Source organism: Camelus bactrianus, chromosome 11, assembly GCF_048773025.1.
Source record: "Camelus bactrianus isolate YW-2024 breed Bactrian camel chromosome 11, ASM4877302v1, whole genome shotgun sequence".
Classification (NCBI taxonomy): Eukaryota; Metazoa; Chordata; class Mammalia; order Artiodactyla; family Camelidae; genus Camelus; species Camelus bactrianus.
This window is the reverse complement of record NC_133549.1, coordinates 24089169-24099965: the sequence shown is the minus strand read 5'-3', so window position 1 is coordinate 24099965 and position 10797 is coordinate 24089169. Positions and strand designations below refer to the sequence as shown.

Below are 10797 nucleotides of genomic sequence, written 5' to 3'. Positions count from 1 at the left end.
TGTGTGAGCCCTTCAGAGGGTGAGAGGACCAGTCGCCTAAGGGAGGCATCGGGCCACTCCAGTTCTGAGCCTAGAACTGCCCCTGCTCCTCGAGAGGACCGGGGTCCCAGCGATCAGAGTCAACACAGAGGCTAGGAAACTGTGTGGAAGAGCTATGCTGCTTTCGGTCCACGCTATCCCTGGCTGGACACAGTAGATGCCCTACGGGCTCTTCGCGCGCTCCGGGGAGTACAGGCTCTGCGTACCGAGCTTGGGCTTTTTGAAATTTTCCGGGGCCGCTCGGCGGCGCTGCGATTGGCCGCGTCCGGGTAACCTCTATGCAAATAAGGCCGCGCCACCTCCGCGCCGCGGGAGACCCGGCGAGCTGGCGGGCAAGGAAAGGGCATTCGCGCCGGGGCTAGGCGGGCGCACCCAGAATCGGCTGCGCAGGGACCCCGGCGCAGTCGTCCCGTGCCCGCGTGTCCCCTCACGGAGGGGACGCCTCACCAGCTTCGCCGCCCCCTCCCCCTGGCTCCCCTCCCCCCCCCCCCCCCCCCCGCCTGCCTGCCTGCCTGCACCACCTTACACCCAGATCGTCTCTAAAGGGAGTTCTTGGTTTCCTCCGATTTCTTATGAACCCAGGATGGGCAGCAAGGAAGATGCGGGCAAGGGGTGTCCGGCGGCCAGCGGCGTCTCCAGCTTCACCATTCAGTCCATCCTGGGCGGGGGCCCCTCTGAGGCGCCACGGGAGCCCGCCGGCTGGTCGGCCAGGAAGCGTAGCCTGTCCGTGTCCTCGGAGGAGGAGGAGCCGGACGACGGCTGGAAGGCACCCGCCTGCTTCTGCCCAGACCTGCATGGCCCCAAGGAGCCGGGCCCCAAGCACCATCCCCCCATCCCCTTTCCTTGCCTGGGTAAGGATCTCACGCCGCCGGGTTGGCCGCGAGCAAGCTCTAGGGGAGGGAAGCTGTGCCTGGGCTCTCGTGTCAGACCCCCTCTGGCCAGAGTCGCGGCCGCGCGCGGTCCGGGGCCGAGGCGAGGTGACGCGCTCTGTGCTGACTCTCCCGCCCGGTGGGCGCTCGGGAAGAAACCGGGAACACAGATGTCGCGCGGCGCGGGTTGGGGAGGTTGGGTTGGAGGGAGAGTGTACAGTGGGTTGGGCACAGGGCCGGCCGCACACATGGCTCTGCCCTCAGTATCCCTATACACATCTGATACTTTATGCACACGAGGTCTAGAAGTCGGATCTGAGCTGTCTCTACCGCATTCTCTTTCAGCGTCTTTTCCTTCTCTCGCTCTCTCGCTCCGTCTCTCGACCTCTCCCTCTCTCTCCTCCTCGGAATGATTTAGCACTCCAAGATGATTGACAATGGTGCCTTTCAGAGATGGTTCCTCTTTACAACATCTGACCAAGGGGAGCCCCGCGTTAGTCCTTAGCGTGTTTTTCCGAACAAACGGCCTGTGAAATGATGCCACCCTATAAAGCTTGGGGAACTCTTCCAGCTCTGTTATTACAAGGCAAAATCACGTTTTAAAATCATGCTAATGTTCCCCCTCCAAACCTCCTCCCCCTGTTACCACATGTCCTTTCCCGAAGCTGAGAGCAGAGACCTTAGACTCAAAGTAACTGGGTCCCTCTCCTGTTGCTGCTCAAAGACCGGATGCTGGGCTTTGGGTTTAAACCAGAGGGAGAAGAGGAAGGGGTTGGGACCAAGGAAGATGGGATCAAGGCTGCTGGCGCCTGCCAACCCCCTGGTCCCTGCGAGAGCTGAGGGTCTCTGAGGCTCCCCAACTCCATGGCCTTCCTGTTCTCACTCCCCAGGTACCCCCAAGGGCAGCGGAGGCGCGGGGCCAGCGAGCTCGGAGCGCACGCCTTTCCTTTCTTCTTCGCACCCGGACTTTAAGGAAGAGAAAGAGAGGCTCTTGCCCGCGGGCTCGCCTTCGCCGGGGCCAGAGCGGCCGCGGGACGGCGGCGCCGAGCGGCAGGCGGGCGCGGCCAAGAAGAAGACGCGCACGGTCTTCTCGCGCAGCCAGGTGTACCAGCTCGAGTCCACCTTCGACATGAAGCGCTACCTGAGCAGCTCGGAGCGCGCCTGCCTTGCCTCCAGCCTGCAGCTCACCGAAACCCAGGTCAAGACTTGGTTCCAGAATCGCCGCAACAAGTGGAAGCGGCAGCTCTCGGCCGAGCTGGAGGCGGCCAACATGGCGCACGCGTCGGCGCAGACTCTGGTGGGAATGCCGCTGGTGTTCCGGGACAGCTCTCTGCTGCGAGTACCGGTGCCGCGTTCGCTCGCCTTCCCCGCGCCTCTCTACTACCCGGGCAGCAACCTCTCGGCCTTACCTCTCTACAATCTCTACAACAAGCTCGATTACTGAGCCGCCCGCGGGCCCCGCGCCGCTCGCCCGCCAGCTCCGCGCCAGCTGGTTTACCCCCTCCGGAGCGGGGCGGCGTGTTTCCAGAAATATTACGAAATACACCATGTGTATTCATTATCTCTTATTTATGGCCTCTGCCCTACTTTTTGTTTTTGATTATTTCGATATTTATCGGCATTCCTCCAGCCAGATCATCTGCTCTCTACCCAAAACAAACCAATACGTTTTGAAAACCATTTTGGAGGGGATGTTCTTGGGTGGTGGTGGGAAAAGGAGTTTCCGCCAGATCGATACTGAGTGGTTGGGAAAAAGAAATCAGAAAAACACCAAGCCAGGTACACTCCTCTTTCCCATATATACACCTGTATATAAGCACATGCACACACGGCCGGCCAAGCCAGTCCCTGGCTGTTTCGAACAATGATCTCAACGCCCCTTTTCGTTTCCTTTGTCCCGAGGACGGGTAGGGGTGAAAGGAGGGTGGGAGATTTCAGATCTGTAAATATTTTTAAAGAGAAAAAAATAAAAAATTTAAGCATCGTTGCTAACTTTGGTGGAATTGGTTGTTCTGCTAACGCTCAGGTTTTCTCGATTTTTCGTGGAAGGGTTTGCAGGCGTGTGTCAGAAGAGGTCTGTCTTGCTCCACGTGGAAGGTGGGGCGGGGGTCAGAGGTTAAAGGTCTGGACCTGGGCCCTGCCTAGGTGGCACGTGTACTGGAGCCGCACCCCCTTCCACTGGCTAGTGCCCATAGTCCCGGCGCGGGCTCAGGCGCACCATGGCCGTAATCCAGCTTCTGAGCCTGCACCGAGAGGCACAGACTGATGGGTAGCAGGCCTCACTGCTAAATTGGTTGCCTCCCTGAACGATCTTCTTTCCAGCACTGGGAGAGCCTTGGGCTTGGCCGCAGCAGGGCGCCGAGAGACGTGGTTTAACCTGTGAAATGAGCCTCCTCTCGGAGGGCGCAGGGGAGGTGGAAAGGCGCAGCCTGGACCAGGTATAGAGCCCGCTTTGCTAGTCCCTCGGCCTGGCGCGACAGGTAGGCAGCCGGTCACAGTTGTCGAGCCTGTGGCACAGTTGGGCGCCCCGCGCTGCCTGGGAACTGGGGGCGGAAAGGCGGCACTTCGGCTGAGGAGGGATGAGGCCAGAGACTAGGCAAAGGAAGCGCGGGAGACATAGGCTCCTCCCCACAGTTTTGTTGTTTATTGTTTGCATTTGAGTCGCTAAGTGGCCGGATCGCGGGCAAGCACGTGGCCCCTGGCACTGAATGGAACTTTGGTGCGCAGTCTGCGCGCTCAAGGACTTCCGCACCCCAACACCTGCGGCTGCAACCCTGGCTGGGAGGGGGCGGCACCCAGAGAATAGACGCGCGCGAGTGCCATGCAAATCGCAGAGTCTCGCAGTATTAGATCGCAGACACCTGTTTCTTGTAAAACGTCGGAAAAGATAGCCTGCATTTAGAGGAGCCGGGCGGTTCGGTGTCACGTGGGGCGAGCTCCCGGGTCCTCCTGCCCCCGGCACCGGACTGCCCCTTAGTTGGTGCAAAGGTGCGGGAGTCAGCAGCGCTGAGAGCCCGATTTCCTCTGCTAGAAGAAAAACATTTGCATGATAGACCTCTCTTTTTGGGCCGAGAGGCACGGAAATTATCTGCATGTTGTGAAAATATGCAGGGTATCTGTAAACCGCGTATGTGACTCGCAGTATTAAGTCTAAAATGCCGGAGTCTTGTCCATTTTGAGGTCATATTTTTTTTCTTCTCACATTAAATTTCGTATTTCAAGATGACATTAGAAGTATGATACAAGAACACAGTGCCAATACTACATGGACAACTGCGTTTATTTCATTTCAGTTTAGTTCAATTCAGTATTTACTGAGCCCTAGTACTTGCTAAGCTATGCTAGATATGGGATAGTCAGAGAAAACAAGTGACAGTGGATCTGTTTTCTTCTGATTCATTTGGTACACATATTTTATTTCAATGAAGTTCTCTCTTTCCAGATGACCTGCTTTAACATTTTGTTTTCCTCTCAAGTTGCTATTTGAATATTCCATGCAGAAATTGCCTTCAAGGAACTACTTGTATAGGAATATTTTATCCATATCATTTTTGTCTGCATTTCAATACATTACTTTTTTTTTTTTTTGAAAGAGATGACGGTTTTAACAATATTGGGTCACTATATCCTTTTGGGCTTATGTCTTTTATAGGAACTGGTTTCCTGTAGTCACTTAATAGCAGAGTGATTTTGCCCTTAAGATGTTAGGGATGACCCTTTTTTTGTTTGTCATATAGTGGGTATTTCACATTTTTACTAATCCAAGAATTAGCCATCAAAGGTGATCCAACAGTGTGATTAGTTTTGAGGAATTGCTCTTTCTTACAGGTAACTTTCATACACACACACACACACACACACGACTTTGTATTTGAATTTAAAATGTTGTTCAAGACTCCATTGTGGCCAGATTTCCTATCTCAAGACTGTCAATTCATTTGAATAATCAGCAAAATCATCAGCCTCCTTTAGGCTCTAAACTGGATTTAAAAGATTGAGGTTTCTTAAAACTCAAATTGAGTCCGGCTGCAACTGCATGCCCAGAGGGACTGAATCATGCACACACTGGATAATGAAATACACTTAGATTTTATTAGCGGATAATTCATGCTCAGAATCTCGAAACACTAGTAGAATTAAATAAACAACTGGGGGAGGGAACCAAATAAAATTATTTGGAGATAAAATTATTTAGCCAAAATTAGAATGGAAGCAAGGCACTGCACTTTAAAATTCTTAACCTAGCCATTAAGTTGTTGAAAAAGAAAAGATAGAGAACCAAGTATGAGGACTGGTGAGGAGGGAGGGCAATAATCTGTCCTTTTAGCAGGAATAGCATCAATATACTGGGCAGAAGGGTGGTTGCTGTGTGTTCACTGTGTCAAGATTCATAAAAAGAAGTGCAAGTGAGTCAGTGTAGATGAATGCATAAGGACCAACAACACTTTCTATCAGTGTACCTTAACAATTAAACATTTTAACCTCAACAATTTCCTCTCACTTCATACAAAGTCACGTAATAAAATAAGATTTTTTTTCCACAAAAGGCAGTGAAAAAGAGGTTATAGCACTGGTAAACTGAAAATTTTCAGTGAAGTTTTGATACTCAAGAGTGAGTCACAACATTCTAGTTATCAATTAAGTATTGCTTTTCTTTCATGAAGATTAAATTATTTCTCATTATGGAAGCAACCTTCTTGAATCTATTTATGGAGGATTCTAGTAACAGAAAGTAGAGTAAACTGAACCTGCCAAGTCTAGGGAGTTGTTGGGGTGGGGTTGAGGTAGAAGGGGAGAAGCTTGTGGCTGTCATTTTTAGGACCCCGCTTGAACATATGTCTAAAAGAAGCTTTTGAGCTTTTAACACACTGCAAAGTAATTATTTGTTTCCCAGTCTGTCCAATCTTCTGGACAAAGAGTTCCTCAGGTGCAAGAACTAGTCTGATTAATGCATCTTCCCAGCCTCTCACCAGGCCTAGCACGCACTAGGTGCTCAATAAATGTTTGCAGAAACCTGGAATGAAGAGATAAAGCATAGCATAAATTAGAACGAGTTTCTCTGAGGTCAGTAGATCTTACAACATTGGGAAACGTGAGAGCCTAGTTCATAGGTGGAAACTCCAGGAAAATGAGAAAAAAGTAGGGCAGAATAGCCAATTGATTAGAGCAAATATTTCCTTCTCTCCAATTTTGGTTAACTTCAGGGGCATATGCACGTCCAGTGAAAGAGAGAATAATTTAGCTCTATGAAAGTACTCACCAAAATGGGTTCTTGTGTCTGAGAGATTAACTGTGATGGGAGGGGCCCCGAGTCGAGTTGGTGAGAGCATCTTTCCCGCCCACTGTTCAGATGACAGGCAGAGGGCGTCAGCTCCAGCGAGACTACATTTCCCAGCGTGCTGCACACGGGAGGGAGAGGGCGTATCGCAGCCCTGGCGCGGTGCTCTTTGGGAGTTGTAGTTTTTACTCGTCCAGTACCAGAGTGGGTCCTCAGCCGGCTGGTGAAACGAGGCCACGTGATCGGAAAAGTGGCGGTTAGCCTTTGAGCCGGAACTGGTTGCCTGGGTTGACCGACGCACGGCCTCCCGGCGGGCCAATCAGCTGCCTAGACTGAGACGTTGGCGTTTGAAATCAGCCAATAGCAGGCATAGGCTGGAGCTTCCTCTCCGCCCCCTTCGCCGGGCCCGCGAGTGCGGCGAGGGAAACTAGGCGGAGGCCAGCGTCGGTGAGCGTCCGCGAAGTTGCTTCTGAGGGAAACCCAAGGTAGCGGGAAAAGCGACCGGGCGCAGAAGCGGCTTCTTTAGGGATTTCCCCGGGCCTGGAGCTGGCGGAGCCGTCGGCCAGGAACCGGTTTCGCTTCTATTACTTTTCCTTTATTTTAGGAGCCTCTGGGGCGCCAGGCCTCAGGGGAGAGGCCGGGGTGCAGGAGCCCGCGGCAGGGAGGGATGCGGCAGGCCAGACTGGAGGCTGGAGTCGGGGGTGTGGCGGCGCGGGCCGGGCCGGTTGGGGCACTTAGGAGGAGCGGCGGCTGCGGTGGGGCCGGGGGGGGGGGTGGTGAGGCCCGACCGTGGCGGGCGCGCCGGCTTTCCGCAGGCTCAGAGGCCGTGTCTCCGGCCTTTCCTAGGTCCCTCGTCCACGTGTCCCCCCACTACCCGGCCATCTGCCAGTCTCGCACCCCGACCCTGGACCCTTGGGGACTCTCACTGGGCGCTTGTTCCGTAGATGACCGGTTCTAACGAGTTCAAGCTGAACCAGCCACCCGAGGACGGCATCTCCTCGGTGAAGTTCAGCCCCAACACCTCCCAGTTCCTGTTGGTCTCCTCGTGGGACACGTCCGTGCGCCTCTACGATGTGCCGGCCAACTCCATGCGGCTCAAGTACCAGCACACCGGCGCCGTCCTGGACTGCGCCTTCTACGTAGGTGTTTCCCGTTTCCGTGCCGCCCCCTTTTTACTTTACAATATCACTTGTTAGTAGCGTCCCTTTTCCAGCGTTGGGCAGCGGGTTTTGTCGGTGGAGATATTTGGACAGCTCCCCACCCCCACCACTTACCTTGAGCCCCAGGTACTGTTTTTTGGGTTTGGTTTTGTTTTGTTTGTGTTTTGACTCTGGGGACGTGCAAACGTCGGAAATTCAGTCTCCCCTTGGATTCTAATGGAATAACCCTGCAAACTTTCTGGACGTAATGTATTTGAAACTCACAAGACAGTAAAATTTGGCTGCCTGACTGAAAGAAAGGTTGGTTTGCTAGTGAATGGGAATGCCTGTTTACTCACAGCCAATGTGGTGAACAGTTCTTCCTTATTTGCTGACATAGTAGTTTCCTTGGCCACTTATTTGCTTTATTTTCTGTGTTTTTTGTTTGTTTACAGTGCATAGCTGAGCCCTAAGCATAAACTGAACAGTTGGCTTTAGAAACAGGAGTTTTAAAACACTTTGTAAAGCTCTAAGTTTTAAATGACTTGAAACTTCATTTTGTAGGATCCAACGCATGCCTGGAGTGGGGGATTAGACCATCAGTTGAAAATGCATGATTTGAACACTGATCAAGGTAACATAGTCACATTTTTACCTGTTTATTGTTTTCTTAGCTAGTGCTTACTTATAAATGTTTATTTAGGAAGAGTAGTTTCTGAATTGCTTGGTTCCTCAGTTGCTTACATATAAAAGTGGCTTGAATTCAGGACTTTTTGTTTAAATGATACCATTAAGTTAAGATCACAAAATATGCGTGCATTTTGTCAGTAAAACTCATTGTGATCTCCATGCAAAGGAGTAGCACTTAAGTATTTGCCCTTTCCCTTGTCCTCAAAAGTGGACTGGATCCTGCAGTGGTGTGCCTTTCAGTAGGATTTCCAGGAGAGTGCTGATGTTTCAGAGTTCTCTTTTCAGAAGGAAATTTAGTTTAGACTGAAGAAAAACAGGTTTTTAAAAATATAACATTATAAAATAGCCTATCCTTCTGGGTACCGTGTTAACCCTGCTTGTATAATTGATTAGCATAGAGTATACTTTCAGTTGCATTTATTAGATGAATAACAAGATGACACATTTTCTATTAGTTAATTTCTTAGAGATATGAAATGACTTACCCAAATTTTTATGGTGACTTTGGAGCAGAGCAGAGATTGGAGTGGAACCCAAATACACAGAGCTCTCTAGTGGAGTTTTTTGTTCTGTTTTGTTTGTTATATGCACACATTAGATAGAGATGTACTTGAAAGACATGACAAGGCACAGAAATATGACTAAATGAGGATGAGTTGGACGGTGGGAGGTTGGATAGATAGACACAGTAGCTCGTCAAGGGAAAAAAGAACTGAGGCAGAAGAGGCTTTTGCATGAAAGCCATTTTGTCTTGTAACTTATAACTGCAGATGTTTGATTGTGTTTGCGCATAGCTTATTCTACATAGTAAGTTAGCTTCCAGGTTTAGGTCGTATTTGTTTAAAAACTTGGGAGAAAAAAAAACACTGTAAAGCCAACAAAGACTTTTGATGCTGGAGACCATAAGTAAGGGGGTTAGCTGTTTATTCTCAGAAGGTCCATTGCTGAACTTTATGAGATGCTTTTTTTTTCTTAAGTACATTTTTAAACAGGTAGTTTTCCTATTTGAGGGTCAGGACCCCATATTGCTCTTTGTGGTATCCTTAGCAAGTAGTATAAATTCTGGGACGTCAGTAGACATCGGTAGATATTAATTGAATAAATGAATGAGATAATGTGGAGAGTTGAAATTGAAAGGAGAGAAATTGTGTATTGGAAATTTGACCCACCCTGAAAACCAAGGGAATTAATCATAAAACTCCCTACCTTCCTCATCTGCAGCTCTCAAATAATCCTGTTACCATTTAAATAAGTGGTAACCTCAGCCTAATGCAATAAGTTTTATCCAGATCCATATGACCAGAGTTCTCCACTCATTTTTTTCATTCAACAGGTATTTCTTGAGTACTTACCATGTATCAGGACATGCAGTAGATACAGTCAGAACTATAGAGATAAACAGGATTCCTGATTTGAAGGAATCTAGAATTAAGTGAGGAAAATAACAGATATGCCACCTACTGTAGTCTGAAATTCAAGTCAGCCTTTGGTATGTACCATGCCAGTGAATCAAACTATGCCCTGTAAGGTGAATAGAAATGAATGGATGACTTTTTGTAGTCATGGAGAAATTTTCTTTGTGTAGATATTTCTATCGAGTTGGTGGAAACAGATTCATTACAGTAGAATGAATGTTTCCTTCTGTTGTTCACTTGAGGAATCTTTGTTTAGTAAAGCTAGACGTTGTTTGTTGGTTTGTTTTTTCCCTACAGAAAATCTTGTTGGAACCCATGATGCCCCTATCAGATGTGTTGAATATTGTCCAGAAGTGAATGTGATGGTTACTGGGAGTTGGGATCAGACAGTTAAATTGTGGGATCCCAGAACCCCTTGTAATGCTGGGACCTTCTCTCAGCCTGAAAAGGTAGGCTCTTTATATTCATAACAGGAATTATGGTCCTTGGGGTGATTTGACATAATAAATGTTTGAATGTGATGTTGAATTTAAAGGTTGAGAGTTGATGAGTCTATTTCAAACTCAACTAAATTAGAAGTATTTTGATGTGAAGGACAATTAGTTTTGGTATTTTGGTCAACTTTTTTCTGTCAGCTGTCACATTTGTACTGGATAGCACTAATTTAAATAAACCCACTTACGTGTATTGTTAATGCTTTAAATCCCAGAACCTAGAAACAACTTCTCAGAGAAGTCGTTTAGCAAAGACTGTTCAATTGCCTTAAATTGGGTTTGACGTGCCTGAGCCAGGAAGTGGGATAGAGCATCACTCATTTTCTCTTATGACCTGAGGTTTCTTTTGAGTTGACTGTTAAGAGGGTGGAAAGGGTTATCATTTGAAATTTAGTGAAAAAAGGTGTCCTGTGTTCTCTGACTTTTACCATTTATTTATTTTAAAAACTGACACGTAGTTTGAAGGCTCAAGTGAACGAGGCTTCTTAAAGCTGAAACTTTGTGTATTATTCTAACCTTTTGATCTGTACAGTGAAAGTGTAATTGAGCATTCTTGGCTGTATCCTCATCAGACTTTATCAGGTGGTAGTTAATTTTAAAGATTGATTGTTTTAGCAGTTTAAAAGTATTCCTCACTTGAGTCTATTTCCTCAGTGTAAATACACTATTCAGTTCCTGTTAGCCATCATTATATACTGTAGTGCATCCAAAGAGCCATTATTTTTGTCACATCACAGTCGAATCTACTCCTGGCAAGACCTTTGTTCAGAATAAAATAATTGCATTGTTTCTAGTTTTGATTTATGGTTGTATGTAACATGTTAAGAGCTGTGATAAATTGCTGACAGAATATCATGTAATGGACAGCCACAC

The 10797-nt window shown here is 48.4% G+C and overlaps 2 protein-coding genes across 13 annotated transcripts in view; both read left to right on the top strand.

The window, feature by feature from the left end:
• The window catches only part of HMX2 (H6 family homeobox 2), an 8363-nt gene extending 5477 nt beyond the window's left edge, over nucleotides 1–2886 (top strand). The window contains exons 2-3 of the mRNA XM_074373441.1: nucleotides 622–890; nucleotides 1799–2886. Coding sequence (XP_074229542.1) covers nucleotides 623–890; nucleotides 1799–2352 — 822 coding nt within the window. The 5' untranslated portion in view covers nucleotide 622 and the 3' untranslated portion in view covers nucleotides 2353–2886. The remainder of the gene's footprint in view (nucleotides 1–621; nucleotides 891–1798) is intronic.
• Nucleotides 2887–6523: 3637 nt separating this feature from the next.
• BUB3 (BUB3 mitotic checkpoint protein) overlaps nucleotides 6524–10797 on the top strand; it is a 105624-nt gene continuing 101350 nt past the window's right edge. For 9 of the 12 annotated variants that reach the window (XR_012510086.1, XR_012510084.1, XR_012510085.1 and 6 more), the window contains exons 1-4: nucleotides 6524–6671; nucleotides 7131–7325; nucleotides 7890–7959; nucleotides 9728–9879. Coding sequence is in view for 3 of the 12 variants with exons in the window: in XM_010952933.3 (XP_010951235.1) it covers nucleotides 7131–7325; nucleotides 7890–7959; nucleotides 9728–9879 (417 nt within the window). In the remaining 9 variants the exon portion in view is untranslated. Of the gene's footprint in view, nucleotides 6759–7032; nucleotides 7326–7889; nucleotides 7960–9727; nucleotides 9880–10797 lie in introns of all 12 variants that reach the window. The other 3 variants (XR_012510087.1, XR_012510088.1, XR_012510089.1) reach the window with 3 other exon arrangements.